This window comes from Epinephelus lanceolatus, chromosome 18, assembly GCF_041903045.1.
Source record: "Epinephelus lanceolatus isolate andai-2023 chromosome 18, ASM4190304v1, whole genome shotgun sequence".
NCBI lineage: Eukaryota > Metazoa > Chordata > Actinopteri > Perciformes > Serranidae > Epinephelus > Epinephelus lanceolatus.
Window position 1 is genome coordinate 28,743,637 of NC_135751.1, and position 16,545 is coordinate 28,760,181.

At 42.7% G+C, this 16,545-nt stretch overlaps 1 protein-coding gene across 3 annotated transcripts in view; it reads right to left on the reverse strand.

The window, feature by feature from the left end:
* LOC117269085 (voltage-dependent T-type calcium channel subunit alpha-1I) overlaps positions 1-16,545 on the reverse strand; it is a 141,432-nt gene that overhangs the window by 36,720 nt on the left and 88,167 nt on the right. For all 3 annotated transcript variants that reach the window (XM_033645943.2, XM_033645940.2, XM_078161154.1), the window contains exons 25-27: positions 16,038-16,147; positions 7,783-7,916; positions 7,331-7,401 (exon numbers count right to left, since the gene is read on the reverse strand). In XM_033645943.2, the coding sequence (XP_033501834.1) occupies positions 7,331-7,401; positions 7,783-7,916; positions 16,038-16,147 (315 nt within the window). The remainder of the gene's footprint in view (positions 1-7,330; positions 7,402-7,782; positions 7,917-16,037; positions 16,148-16,545) is intronic.

A 16,545-nucleotide genomic window follows, 5' to 3' on the forward strand; every position in this document is an offset into this window, starting at 1 on the left:
GCTTCCATCAGGGCGGAGGTTTTGCCTCCCTTTATGTAGCACTGTGTTACAGATCGTCCATTGTCCCATCTGCTATCGCTTATCTTGTTGCACTCATGACTACTGTCTGTATCTCAAATTGTCCCTCAGGGACATTAAAGTTCACCTTACCTTACTCTGATACTGACTTTTTGACATATATTTGGCATATAACAAGAAATAAATGAACAATCATCACCAGGACACTGGTTTAAAACTAGGTCTTAAAACCCTGCTACTGAACACATTAGCAGGAAATCAAATAAAAGGTGTAAAGAGTGTGCGTTTAAATATCACTCAGGACTCCAACTTGTTTTTAGCATGCTGCTCACACACTCTGCACAGTTTTGCAAACCATTGCACAACTTCCTCTGATGCAACTGAACCCCCTGACGCTGATGTGATTTTTCGAGTTTGGGCCTTGGCTCTGTTCCATCACGTAACAGCCTTCTGTTACTGCAACTTAATGGTGATGATGATGTTGCACGGTAAACACTCAGGGCAAAATCTAATCCCATTACAGGGATACAAAACCCAGTCTCCTATTCACTGTCTTTAGCACTCTGCTAACAACATGGCTCCACCGGGAATGAGCAAATGCACTGACAAATAGTTGCTATAATTATACTCCATGTGTGCCAGAGAGAGGTTTAGATCACTCCACCTGTTTTTCAGGGGAAAGATGCTTTAAATCTGCAGTTGGGTCCAGGAATAATGCATCAACATTATGGCAATGATAAAGCTTCTTCTAAAGAGACTACATATAAGCTGCAATGCAAATAAAGTTTATTGAAACAAATTATATTGAGATACTTTGGGTGGATGCTTTTTGGCTCAGAGGGAAGCAGACAGCGCTATAATGATGTCTAGTTGTAGCAGACCTGGTTACAGAAATGTCTGGGCCACTGAAAAGGTCCAGTTAATGGGCCCTCCAAAATCTACTGTACTCATTTAATGAAAAATCCATTTTCAGGAGAGGTAGTTTTTTGAATTTTTTGAAAGCAACAATAAATGTTTATTTTCTTTTAATAAGTGACGGTGAACAGTTTGGTTCAAAATAAAATGTGGTTATCATTGCTTATATTTGGGATGAAGATGATTAAGGTTCCTCCCTTGCAGCTGGGCCCCAGAAAGCTTTTCCCTCCCCCCCCCCCTTACTGGCGACCCTTGATTGGAGAGAACAATCATGGTGAAAAGCAGGGTTTTGATTATAATGCCTTGTTTGGAGGGGAAGTCAAACAACTGTGATTGAATTTAGGTTTTATTCAATTATCAATAATTATTTACAATGAGACTGGAAAGCATCTAGCAAAAGATACAATTTGCACATATTACAACCACCACTTTTCATACTCAAGGTTTAAATATCTTTGTTTACATGTCTCGTCTCCTTTAAAATTATTTGAAATAAAAACTGATAGGCTGAATGCTATTATTTACATTTTAATGCTGCCAAAGACTTTAAAGGTCTAGTGTGTAGAATTCAGGGCAGGGGTCAGCAACCTTTACTACCAGAGGAGCCATTTGTGGGCCAGTTTTTTTTTTTTTAACAAAGTCTGTTTGGAGCCGCAAAATATATTTGAGCCTATATATAATATATAATAATAAAGGCAACACAGCCTTATAAAGTCTACATTAGCTTATCAACACTACTAATAGGTCTAATCATTAATATGTTTTACTATAAGGTGGCTACTCTGCTGTATGTCTTTTATGATTATTTGGAACCTTGCAGTGAAAGTAAACAAGTCTGTCTATTAAATTCAATATTTTCCTCCAAGACCTTTCCTCTCTGGATTTGGAATCCACAGCGAGCTCTGCTAAGGAGACTCAAGACAAACCACCACTCTTGATGTTCGGCAAAGTGGCACCAGGCTATAGACATAGCTATGACTCACATAAATGAATATTACAATGTTTAAAAAAACTGGGATTAATTTCCATGTAGCCTAATTTTTGGTCAAAGCCATGGGGAGCCATTAGAGAGGGGCTAAAGAGCCACATGCATTGATTTAGGGGGATATTTATGGCACAAAGTGAATAAAATATGTTTTCTAGTGTATGATCACCTGAAAATAGGAATCATTGTGTTTTGTTTCCTTAGAATGAGCCATTTATATCTACATAGGGAGTGGTTCCTCCTACATGGTGATTACCACGTTGCACCGCCATGTAACTACAGTAGCTCAGAATGGACAAACCAAACACAGGCTCTACACAGCAGTGATTTGTTTTTTTTTGTTTTTTTGCGTTTTTTTTTCCACTGTAGTTGGAAGCCCAAGCAGCATTGGCTAGCTGCTAGGCTAATTTCTACAATGTAAAATGCCATAAGCTCGTGCTAATAACGTTAGCATGTTATATTTGTCTGGAAAACGTGTTTAGTGTAAGACAGTTGTTTTGTCAGTGAACCTTGTGTGTTGTAATGGAGCCGAATTTCGTAACGTTACCTTTATTAAATGTTGCTGTTGTTCCTGGTTTTATATGAGCAGAGGAAAAGTCTGCTAGCTGCTAGGCTAATTTCTACAATGTAAAATGCCATAGGCTTGTGCTAATAACGTTAGCATGTTGTATTTGTGGGGAAAACATGTTTAGTATAAGACAGTTGTTTTGTCAGTGAACCTTGTGTGTTGTAATGGAGCCGAATTTCGTAACGTTACCTTTATTAAATGTTGCTGTTGTTCCTGGTTTTATATGAGCAGAGGAAAAGTCTGCTAGCTGCTAGGCTAATTTCTACAATGTAAAATGCCATAGGCTTGTGCTAATAACGTTAGCATGTTGTATTTGTGGGGAAAACATGTTTAGTTTAAGACAGCTGTTTTGTCAGTGAACCTTGTGAGTTGTAATGGAGCCGAATTTCGTAACGTTACCTTTGTTAAATGTTGCTGTTGTCCCTGGCTTCAGTTGAGGAGAGGAAATGTCAGTTAGAGGCTAGGCTCATTTATACAATGTAAAATGCCATAGGCTTGTGCTAATAACATTAGCATGTTATATTTGTGGGGAAAACATGTTTAGAATAAGACAGTTGTTTTGTCAGTGAACCTTGTGAGTTGTTACGGAGCCGAATTTCATAATGTTACCTTTGTTAAATGTTGCTGTTGTCCCTGGCTTCAGTTGAGGAGAGGAAATGTCAGCTAGAGGCTAGGCTAATTTCTACAGTGTAAAATGCCATTAGCAGGTGCTAGGCTAGCAGCCCGTCTGTGGCAAACTGAACAGCGTTGGAGAAACACTGATTTGTAACATGAAACTACTTTTATCAGTGTTTTTGCTAGTTTTAATCACCCGGTCTGTTTGTTTTGGGGAGAAAGAGACCTCCGCAGCTAGTTCTGCTGCTGATAAAAACCTCCTGAACAATGAACACTGAAGAAATTCTAACCGGGACAAGCATCAGCTGGTTTTAATCTGCAGTCCTCACCACTAAATCCCCTACATCTTACACACTGCTCCTTTGACATAAACATCCTGGTCAATGCTACACTGAGAGAGCTGCAGAAAGTGGTGAAAAAAGAATAACATTTCTGCATGCACACAGCACAATAGAAATGTTTAGCAGCATCTACAATCCAAAAATATTAGAGTTTACTTTTGATGTAGACAAATGTGCCCCATTACATGCAGCACAATCAGATGAGTCCCTTTGGAATGGGTGTAATGGAGGTAATTGCCACACAACCTTTCAGTTGGAGTGCTGTAATAATTCTAAATGTGACTGGTCTGGGGTTTGCCTTAAGTACGTCTCCAAGTTAGTGCTATCCTGCCCGGTGTACTTAACAATCTGTGCCTCATAATGGCTCCAGTCTATGTGGGATAAAGGATGGACGCACTGTTGAGATGTTTTACTGGGAGGGATTTAATGCAGATGTATATAGGCTAATAATGACTTATCATACTGGATAAAAATAAACACAAGCTTTACTGTTTGTTCGAGCTAGTTGTTGCAGAGATTTAATATGAGAAACAGACAGAGACCATGATTATGTCAAATTTTTTAAAAGCTAAATACAAATGGTTTTCACAGGGGACAGCTGTGACGTCCTCCCAAGCAAAAATGGCATTTCATGTGGCGTCCGCATCTGCCTAAGGCTATTCCTGAGGTTTCTCATCTGTTCCCAGAGCAGAGATGAAGCAACTGGCTCGACTTTAGTACCAACATGATATAGGCTATTAGTGGTAGTGAATGGCATGTCGCAGCCATTTCGCATCAGTTGGGAGGAGAGGATAATGGAGGACGCGTGTGGGTAAAATGACTTTGTCTTGCTGCGTCTTCGCAAAGACAAGCCATGAAAATGCATTTCTCTTAACATGTCAGCGAGCTATTAAACCTACTCACCCATTTAGTGTAAGTGTATGGATCGCTCATTACATCTCCATGTCCTGTCACGGCCTATTAACTATATAAACTGCTTGGGGAACTTGTGAAGCATTCACATCATGTGTAATCTCATGACTTATTATTCCAGCAGACTTCTGTCCCCGTGTGCCACCGTGGCATTATTCATATTCCTCGCCTTCTTATTCCCGTAGCAGTGCATTTGCCTGTTACTTTGTTCAGCTGAATCCTGAAGCCTTTGTTGAAATGTCAATACTGTCTTCAATATCCTATGCGAAGATATGAAGAAACATTGGCAACTTGCCATTTCATTTTCACTGTGATATATAGTGTAATATCACCTCAGGTTAATCTCTCACCAGGTGTAACGCTTCCACTCTCACCCTCTCAGCACCTAAATATGCACACACACCCATACACACAGAGAGGGACCTCCTGGAAATGTTTAATTAGCCTGAGTTTTAATTACCTCCCCTGGTGCCCTTGGGATGGAGCAAAGGGCTCAGTGTTAATGAGACAGAGATCAATAGAAAAGAAAGACAAGGAATCTGTTCTCCCTCACCTCCGCCTGCCCTCTTCTCCTCACACCACCTGTTTCCCTCTGTTTGCTTCATCTTACTTTTAATGGTCAATGGGTCACTTTGTGTGCATGTGTGTGACTGTGTGTCTGCATGTCCACGCATGAGGATGTGCACCAGTCTCTGTCCTTAACCTGTCTGGACAGCTGTTTTTATTTAAGGAATTGTTTAACATTAAAGTAACAAGATATTAAATTAAGTCGTGACATATAGAGGTACCAGGAGGCAAATTCTGTTGCCTTTAGTCAGAACCAGGCTGGTTGTCTCCCCCTGTTTCCAGTCTTGATGCTAAGCTAAGCTAACTGGCTCCGTATAGACAAGAGCATGGTATCTATCTTCTCAACCAACTCTTGGCGCAAAAGTCCAAAAATCTTACTCCCCTCTTGCTCTAAGGGAACAGTATGTAGGATTTAGTGGCATCTAGCATTTCGGATTGCAGACTGCAACCAACTTCTCACATATGCCAAGCATGAACTCTTGGTTAGAATTCCTTCAGTGTTAATGTTCAGGAGGTTTTCGTCAGGAGCCAAATTATCCGCAGAGGTCTCTTCCTCTCTAAAACAAACGGACCCGGTTATTAAAACCAGGAAAAATACTGAATAATGGGCCACTAATCCAGCACCTGCTAATGTGTGCACACCTTTTCTCTGATCCAGATGTTTGGGAGGTTTTTACCAGGAGCTTAATTATCCACAGAGGTCTTACTCCTGTGCAAAACAGATTGAGCCGAAGATTTAAACCGGTAAAAACACTTAATACAGCAGTTTCACATAAAAAAAATAAATAAATGATCTGACGTTCTTCGTGGAGGGGCTGCTAACTACGGTGCCAATATGCAAACGTCCCTATCTAGAGCCGGTGTTTAGTTTGTCCATTCTGGGCTACTGTAGAAACATGGCGGACTATGCGGATGAGGACCTGCTCCCTACGTAGAAATAAACGGCTCATTCTAAAGTAACAAAAACACGTCAAATTCTTACTGTCAGGTGATTACCCTTCTGAGACCCGTACTTTTCTGTAGTATGCATTTTTAATTTCTCCTAGCTATTTGGGATCAGTAGGACCCAGTAAATATAAAAAACATAACATTGTCAAGGATAATTAAGTCCCAACGTCCTCAAATAAGACAATAATAAAGTCCTAATGTCCTCAATGAGACGACAATAAAGTCCCAATGTCTTCAAACAAGTACTTCCTAATTAACAGTGTCTTAGCTTGTTACTGTTGCTAAAATTGGTCGAACTTGTTGTCATATCAAACTACAAACATTATTAATCATGAATAAACAACTTTCAACCATAACATGTGATCAGGTTCTTGACCTTATCTACTTTTGTGTTGGGATTGGCTGCAGACTGACTTGGCAGAGATGGCTGCCATCTTGTTTTTACATGGATTAGTGTATTGTGCTCTTGCTACCACTAGATGGCACAAAAAGTGTCCAGGAACAAGGACAACAGGTCTAAGTTATGCAGAATGAAGTATAGGGTCCACTAAACCCAAAATGTGATGTCGTCGTATGAGGACACAGGGTCTGAGGAGGTTATACATTAAAGAAAACACACTTATCATATTTTATTTCTGTCAGTATATGCCTCTAAATCCTACAAACTAGACCTTTAAGTTTTTAAAGTAATGCGAGTATCAAAGTTCAAACTGATGCTCCAAGAAAGACATTAGCGTACAGTAGAAAGGGCTTCAGGCAAACATTTAATTCATTATTAATTAAATTAAACATTAATTATTATTATTGATTAGTAAACACTGGGACACTGGTGAAGACATTCAGAGAAGTAAGACGCACATGAAAACCACATAAAATATCATATATACATTACAAGACTTGATATTTCTTCTGTTGTTTCCTGTTTTATTGCAAACTCATATGATGCTTCAAAGAAAACAGCCACGTCTTCAAGTCAGTAAGAATATAGAGCAAAGATGCATTCTGGGACTTTTCTTGAGAGTTGAACTTTCAGTGCACTGGACTGATGTTGACACTGGGGCGGCCTAGAAACTGCCTGACTCTGTGGACATCTCACCACCAAATGAACTGCAGACTGGTTTAAGAAGCCCCCACTGTTTCTAGCACACTGTGGTCGCAGTGGGAGCCTGGGTACTCTCCATGGAGCTGAAAGTGAAAATAAGACAAAGCGTGTGTGTGTGTGTGTGTGTGTGTGTGTGTGTGTGTATGTGTCAGTCTACCAGTCTGTGGCATGAATGAGTCATCTATTAGAGTTGCCTACAGGCCAGCAGAGAAAGAAAAGGAGGGGGTCCGTGCTACTCTGACTACTGACTGTGAGACTGGCCAAATCTCTCTCTTTGAGGGAGAGGCAGTGTCTTGGAATGTGTATGTGTGTGTGTGTGTGTGTGTGTGTGTGTGTGTGTGTGTGTGTGTGTACTCTACCTGAGGCAGGGCTTGGACCACCGTATCCAACAGGGCTCTCATTCCTGTCGCCATCTTCAGCAGCTTCAGCACTGAGTGTGTGTTAGAGAGGGAGACAGAGAGACTTTAAGTGTGGGCATTTAGGAGGAAATCCCTCAGGTTCAATTACAGGCTAAATGGGAAACATCTAACTGTGGAAAGGTCAGTTCTTAATTTACACCCCATGTAACACACACACACACACACACACACACACACACACACACACAGAGTTGTACACACAAAACAGCCCTTTAGACATGCTATGCTACAGCTAACTGACCTGTAAACGTTCACAGTTTCAATGGTCATATTTAACACATCAGCAGCAAGACCAAATCAATGTTCTGTTTTATTGAAAGAATTTACAGGAAGTGCAGCTGGGATAGGACTTGTGTGTGTGTGTGTTTGTGTGTATTTAACATGTGTAGTACCTCGTGCTATCCTCAGTACTCTCATGATCCTGATGATAGTGGGGTTGATGGGCAGGGCAGCGCTGATCTCAATCTCCTCCAGGGTGATGCCCATCACTGACAGAAGCACAATGGCGAGGTCCAGCTGGTTCCACCTAGCACACACACATACGCACGCACTCATGTGATGGAGGGAGGTGCACAAAGGCATTGCACCACACACGCAGACAAGGCAAATATACTGTAGACACAAATGCACTGGCATACTGGTGAGTTTGTAGGCAAGCAGGACCTTACAACATAAGGAGTTAATTATCAGTTATCTTTCAACGCTTCACTCTTCTTCATTTCTACCAGTGATGCTACAGCGCCTTGGTCCCAAAATAAATCCAACATTTGCAGCAAAATGCTTGTCAGACAATTTCTTTTTAAGGCTTAGGGACAGATGGGAAACAGATGATGCCAAATCAGATGAATATGGTCGGGAATCAAAACAATTTGAAGCCATAGTCATTGAAACATGTCAATTAAAGGGACAGTTCACCCCAAATCAAAAATACATATTGTTCCTCTTACCTGTAGTGCCAATTATCAGTCTAGATTGTTTTGGTGTGAGTTGCCAAGTGTTGGAAATATCAGCTGTAAGGATGTCTGCCTTCTTTTAAATATAATGGAACTAGATGGCACTCAGCTTGTGGTGCCCAAAGTGCCAAAATATATACATTTGAAAAACTCAACAGCAATGTCTCTTTCTGTAAATCATGACCCGGTTACACAAGATTATCCACAGACCTTGCTCTGAGGAGTTTCATGTAGGAACTATTTTCTATCTACTGAACTACATCCACCAACTGTTACACTGTGCAGAAAGAAGTGTGCATCTACTACTAGCACAGCTAGCACCACTGAGCTAGCTAATGCGACAGCTCAGCCAACGAGGACCCCATAATGTTTACATCTTGCACTGTTACAAGCACTAGCATCTCGTCCATGAGTAGATGCACACTTCCTTCTTCACTATACTTCTGAGAATCGCCATGTTAAGGTTGAGGAGGGGTTTGCGTGTCCTGTGAACCTGAGAGCTGTGTTGTCCGGGGCGAATAGTCCCTGGTAGGGTCTCCCAACGCAGAGTGGTCCCAAGGGAAGGGCCAAGGGCCAATCAAGAAGACCTTGATGAAACGGACTGTTCGGACTTCGAGCAACTTGCCCGGTATGGGGACACCTGGGGATGGGGGAGCTCACTAGCAAGTATCTGGTGGCTCAGCCCAAAAAAAAAATAACATGGGGCCATCGCCCTGTGGGCCCACCACCCACTGGGACAGGAATCAGGGTTTAATGCATTGGGCATGCTGATCCCTGGTGTGGTGCGGACTTTGATATGGTAGAAAGAAAACAGGTCCTACATGAAACTGTTCACAACAAGGTCTGTGGATTATCTTGAGTAATCGGATCATGATTTCTGGAAAGAGACATTTTTTGGTGCTTTGAGCACCACAAGCTGAGTGCCATCTATTTTAGCTTTATTCGAGAGAAGGCACACATCTCCAAGGCTGATATCTCTAACACTCGGCAACTCACACCAAAACAATCTAGACTGATAAACAGAACCACAGGTGAGAGGTAAAATAGGAATTTTTGATTTGGGGATGAACTGTCCCTTTAAGAGCATGTGACCTGATGTAAACACCACTTAAGCGAGCTTCCCCAGGTGTTTGTCCTTTGTCCCCTCATGTATTTGCATCAAGATGTACTGCTGTAGTCCTCATTTATCTTGAGACTTTTTGGAACACAGTCAATGCACATCTTTTGTGAAATCATCAAGGTGGTGATGCAAGGCAGACAGAGTGCTAAAACACTTGGCACTGCCAATTCATTTGTTGGAATGTTTGCCAAACTCTCTTATTTAAAATGCCTACGACAACAGTGTATCAACCGCCGCCCATGACTCATTATCACTGTGCACATGATCATGTTTCCCTGTGTTGTCAGAGCTTGGCTGACAGTAGGTCTACTTTTTACAGTTTTACCCACCTTTTCACAGCAGCAAAAGAAGGTGCATGATCCTTTACGGTTGCAGCCATACAGCGCTACTGAGGACAGCAGCTGCCTTTGATTCTATTTACAAATAATGTTCCTTAATCACTTTATCAAAGTCATTGAGGTGATCTAGTGCACCTGGTAATAATGCACCTGTTACTCCTCAAAAGGCTGAACAAAATCTGTGTTTCATATCTTCTTCACTGTCAGCCTCTGAACCTTCTGGCCTGTTACACATACACTTTAACTACACATGCACTTCTACGGTACACAGACCTGCAGTTCTGTTGGTGGCACATGTGGCAGTGTGTTTGTGTGTTGCCGTCTACTCCATTGACCCAGTTCTAAAGCTGGCCCGAGAGTCACCCCAGCCTATAAATCACGCTATGCACAATGACTGCTCACGGCTGTTGCTGACACTACATAAAAAGAGACAAAGTGCCAGCTGATAACCGTGTGATAAATTCTTTCTATATCCGCCCATCTCTTTTCTCATTTCATCACTCATTTGTCCTCCTCCTTTTTTGTCTTTGATCACTCCAGCTTCCCCTCCCATCTCTCTTTCTCTCTCCCTCTGGCACCTTTCTTTCTCCCCCCTTCCTCGTCACAAACTAAAATAGGTCAACGACATTAAACTACCATCAGTGTAATATAAGCTCCCCGAATCTGCTTCTGTCTTTAATTAGTTGCCACATATCCCTGAAAAGAATAAGACATCAGTGTCATCGCCGTGCACATTTGGGTGAGTGACAAATCAATTTGTCTGAGCTCTGACTGAATGAATGTGGGAGTGAACAGACTGGTGCTGAGGTGTGTTTCCCATGGAGGTCAAACGGAGGTGAGTACAGTACATGGGAGAAATGAAAAGTGCAGTGGTATCACATGCAGACAGCTGACAGATAATTTGGTTTTGTTAAGCAAATGATGCTGTAGTACAGTGGAAAAGCTAGGGCTGACCCCTGACAGCCGGCCAAACTCTAGTCAACCAGAAAGGCCATTTGTCACAATCCCTGTCTCTCAGTCCTCTCCTGCCACTCTGCTGCAGTGTTTTTCCACTCCCCCTCCCTCTGCTTCACTCTACCTGCCAGCCGCGCCCACCTCATCAGCCCAACTCTGCTCACCTGCCTACACAGCTGCAGCTCATCAACCAGCCCTGCATATAAGCCTCTCCAGCACCTTCACTCACTGCCAGATCGTTCTTTAGCATTATGCGAGACTCTCCAGCGTTCTTCTCCTGCCTGATCTCCCGGTGCCAACTCTGCCTGTCCCCGACCTGCTCCCCTCGTCTGCCTCCCGGTAAACTCACCTGCCTTCTGTCCCCGACCTCGTGCTTTGCTTCAGCGTCTCTGGTTTCTGCCTGCTCGTCTGGTCTCGACTCCTCCGCCCGGCCTCGTCTACCCTCCTGCCTGCTCCTCAACGGTGCTTCTGCCTTTGCTGACGGCTCTTCTAGCTACGACCCCCCCACCGGCTCCCGACCTCGCCTCAGCTCACTCCTCGTCGGCTTCTCAGCACGATCAGCCGGCACTTCAGCCTACGGTGCGTCTGCCTCGCCACCTTTGGCTGCCGTAAGCTTGATCTCTTTCACTCATCTGAGCCTCAGAGACTGTGTGAGGGCAACTTGCCCGAAGAACGAACTTTATTCTGTGTTTATTCTGCCTGCTGCATTCCCTGTTTGCTGTGGTGCTAATAAAAGTCATTACCAACTGTTCCTGCGAGCCTGGTACTGCATTTGGGTCCACAAACACACCCGTTTCACCATTAGTCGGCAGAATTTCATTGGTCGCTTAGTCGCAGAAAATAAAAGGGAACTCTATTAGGAGCTGCACCTTGTCAAAATAAATCCAAACCTTTATGACTGGACCATGTAGGAATTTGATTTGAAAGGACAGACACAGGAAGTGGCCACACTCAGCAGTCAGACAGGAGTCATGTTACAAACCAATCACAGCTGACAGATATCTTTCCCTTCTTCTGTAAATATTCAGTCTGATAATTACAGAGAAGTTGATCATGTTAGTGCAGGGCTACCCAGAGCTTTACATCTGTCCCACAGACGATAGGCCTACACACTTATAAACAGCGCCTGGAAGAAGATCAGCTCTGCACTCAGGATATATGGTGCTTGAAACCTTGCTAACCAACCTCAGACGCTACCTGCCACAGCATTCTTGAAAGCTGGCTTAGAAAAGGCCTGACTGGCGATTAAAGGCTCAGCATGTGTACGGCCCCTAAAGCAGTTTCACGCAACAAAACAGCATTTCTCTGATGTTGTTTGGCTTGTTGCAGACAGGCTGCTAGCCCAGCATGTGCGAATGTGTGCTCAGATTTTTCTTTTGTAACTTAAGATCCAGATGTTTAGCAAGTTTTACCAGGAGCTGAATTATCTGCAGAGGACTCTTCCTCTCCAAAACAAATGAATCTGGCCATTAAAATTATTAAAAAAAACTGAATAAAGCAGTTTCATGTTAACTGTGAATGATGCAAAAACGCAATTGACAACCTGCTGCCGCGCTCTTAAAAGCTGACCCAGAAAAGGCACAAGAGTAGCACCCACTGCCCAAAGACGCAGCATGTGTACGGCCCCTAATTTCCAGGGCTGGTACCTGCGGTTATTCCACAGGCTAGTTAATAACATGTCGGGCAGGAAATCCAAGTGTGGGATCATTTTGAGAAGGTGAAGGACGAACCCAAGGTGATATGTAAACTCATCTTCATTGGTCGACTACAAACATGACGTATCCTCTGAAACATGGAAGTAGCTACATGCCCATTAGCCCACAGCGTCATTAACAGGCGGCTCGCTCAGTGTGTGACGTGCACTTGTAGATAAAATATAGGCCTATATTAATGAAGGTTCATTAGTACGGTTTTGTATTTCTCTGTAATGTAGCACAGTGTTAACAATGTTACTGATACTATTCTTTCTCACACCTTCAACTCAAACCATTGTGTTGCCCCACCCACAATATACAATTCAATAATTAAATTAATATTGTAAACATGCAGGCGACTAGTCGACTAATGGCCCTAAATGACGACTATTGGTCGACCAGGAAAATTCATAGTCCGGGGCAGCCCTAGAAAAAGCATTGTCATATCCATTTTCAAAGCTTTAATAACTGCAAATAAAAGTCTATGAGATTCAGGAATGAAAGAATGGTTTGATGGTGACCATGGAAACCTAAATACTATTTTAAAAACATAAATTCTTGCGTCTCGCTGTTGCAATCAGGACATTTCAGCAGGCTGTCTCTGACAGAACTGATGATGTGTGATAGCTGTCATGGTTCAGCCAACTTAATAACAGAACGTGTCAGAGCCGGCTCACATGTTTCAACATATTTCATAATCCTCTGCATCGTCAAAGCCGTTATTCTCTATTCCATTTATAATGATCAAAGCAAAAGGCTTTGTGGGATTTGTACAGCTGTCACACTCTGAACTAAATAACTGTTTATTGTGGCACTATTTATATTATATGTTAATTCAGGAGATTATGGCATGTGCCTGGAGTCCTGATGGTGGCTTTAATGTCTAATTTTCACTTCAAATATTTGATGAGTGACAGAGCTGAGCAGACAAAAACATACTGTAGGGAGACACTATCACTTTTGGTGACATTGGGCCTTACTGAAATGATCTATAGCGCATGTTCTAAAGCAGTGGTTCCCAACTGGTCCAGCCACTGGGTCCAGATTCCTCCTTAGTCATTAGTGTAAGGTCCACACATAACATATTCAGCGTCATACATGCGTTTGGCCACGTCATCGAGCTAGTCTTCTGTCTCTGTCAAGTGTCTATCTGTTAGTCACTCACTCTACAGCAGGAAACAGCACTTTAAAATTAAAGCTCTGTGCTGGAAATACACTATACGTCAAAATAAATAATGTTTTTTACAAACCTGACACGTTCGTGAGTCACAAGCGGTTCATTCAGAATGGACCCGCAACCCACCAGTTGGGAACCACTGGCCTAAGTGCATGGCCTAAGTGCTATTTAAATGGCGCATAATCTGAGCACAAAACAAGGCACAAGTGGCAGAGGGGTTGTATTCAGTCCCTTAATTAATCATAGGTGTATTCTGGGTGTAACGTGAATCTAACCCATTAGAGTGTCATCCCCCATTCCATTTAACAGCCAGGTGTGCCTGCACCTGCCGCACTGCTATCTGCATGGCGGATTTGGCAATGTGGATAAGCAAGTGTTTTTTCTGCAGTAAAAACAGTAACGTCACTGCAGCAAATATTGTGGGACGTTTAAGCAGCACAACTAAAAACTGCATTTATGAAGTTGACAGAAGAAGGAGAATTAAATGTTTAGCTTCTGAATTCATCAACGAAGTTACGCTGCTGCTCGTGTGTAAACGCACACAGCGTCTCTCTTAATGAGGAGTCGGACAGCAGCTCTGCAGCCCTGCTATCTGCTGTGTTCACATTTTAGAGAATGTAATTATTTTCCTCATTAATGATGTATTATTTCACCCTCCCACAGCCCATGCACGCCTCCCTGTGTGTAACAAGCAGAGTGGAGGAGCAGTGTGAAGCCTTCTATGGAGGCGTATCTCACTATCTGAATGATGAACCTTGCTAATTGCATTAAAATACTCCACTACTGTATTTAGACCAGGGTTTATGTTGGTCAGTGGTGCAATCCCTTTCTGCTGCCTCAAAGTAATAACAGGACAACAACACGTCTGACCACACCTCAATTTATATACATATATATATACATATATATATATACTGTATATATAATTTTTTTAACAGCAGTTTACAAAGCAAAACATACATTTTGTTAAAGTAATTTCTCTTGCTGTTCAAATTTGTTTTAGCAGTCTAGGAACTCTGTAGAATATTTTAGGAGAGATTAAGGGGCCGTCCCAATACCCCCCCTTGGCCCTACCCCTACATTTGCACATTCCCACGAGGGGTAGTGGTGTCCCAATTCCTTTTTGCGTGTAGGGGTAGGGGGCATAACGAGGGGTAGTGGGTATGAAACTAGCCCTTCGGAGCGAGGGATTTCAGATGCTGACTTGCCAGCGAGGGGTAGACATCGCCATGGCTACCACCGAGCAAGAGATGGGAAAAAAAGTTCATACATAGCTAACGTTACCGTCATCAGGTTGCTTGTCAGCTAGCTAGCTAACTAGCACTATCTGGCGTCTGTCATCTGTCCTGTTCTGCAAAATTGTCGGATTTTTCACATCACGATAACACACCAGCTAGTATAACTATGCTGCCTTGTAATGTTAACTGGTTAGCTAGCTAGCAGAAGTCCCCTGCCGTCTGTCGTTCATCAAACGAAGCATGATGAATAATGCAAACGCGATCGGTAGGATGAACTAAACTGGAGACTCCATTGTAGATGCCGGTTGGAAATGTAGATGGCTCGCAGCTTCCTCTTTAAAATAGTTACGTATGCGTGAACGTAACCGACGCAGTGACGTCGTGAGTGGTGTCCCAATTCCTAGGGAAAGATTTCAACCCCTACCCCTCGTTGCTTCATTTCGAGGGCCAAGGGGTAGTGGGCAAGGGGGGGTATTGGGATTGGGCCTAAGTGTACATATAAGCGCCATATATCGGGGAGACATGAGGAGGAATTAAAGAGAGAGAAAAAAAAACAATAGCAGTCAATGAGGTTTGTTTGACTACACATTACAGGGCCTTTTGTATGATACCTCCCCAAAATCATGTCGTAAGGGTCTTGCATATTTCACCCACTTCAAATTTAATGAACACATTTTTCTGAAGATGAAGAGAAAAAGTAATCTTTTCCATAACAAAAATATCATTTACAATATCTATCCACTCCTCTAATGTGGGCGGTTCTGGCCACACCTCATTTTGAGACCTACACCCAGATGCTACTTACAGACTGTGGGTGCTGGCAATGAAAATGACAACTGTGGGTGTGAAACTAGCAATGACAGTTGTGCCGTGCTGTGCGCCGCTTTGATAGGGTCCATTGAACCTCTAACTGTTTTGAAATGTAGACCTCATTATGCAGCCACATTAAAAAAAAGCTGGTTGAAAATCATCATTTAGGTACAGTACAGTCTACTCCACTGTGGATGGAATGAGGTCTACAGTGACACCAAGCTGTCTTGTGTTATAGTTAAACATGTATACACAGTCCTACGAGTAAGCACGTAGATACATTTACATGCAGACAGAAAGAGAAAGACTCTCACACACAATCACGCTGCTAAAACACAAGGTATAAACACGTAAAGACTGTACCTGTCTTTGAAGAAGCGGCGAAAGCCGAAGGCGATGAGTTTGAGTACTGATTCCAGCACAAACATGGAGGTGAAGAAATAGTTGCAGTACTTCAGGGCGAGATCCAGAGACTGGAAAGAGAGAGTAAAAAAGGGGCATGTGTGTGTGTGCGTGTGTGTGTGCAGTGGGGTCAGGTGGAGTATCAGCGGCAGGGGGAATGTAGAACTGGAATTGTTCCCGTTGTTTGTAGAGTAAAATCAAGCATGCCAGAGGCAACAACAGGGCATCTTCCATTCACAGCAGCACAAGCACTCACACACTACATCCCCGGAGCAATATATTTTTTTAAGATAAAATGTATTTGCACAGTATTCAAATATTTAATGTTTTAATTGTCTTAAACATCCAGTCGAGCGTCCAGTTACTGCACAGACTGGAGTTTATTCAGCTTGGCTGCTTTCGTCTTTCATAAATAGAGCTGTAGCTTCTAACAAGTGGGAGGCTGCCAAATGTCAAGACAAACAGCTGA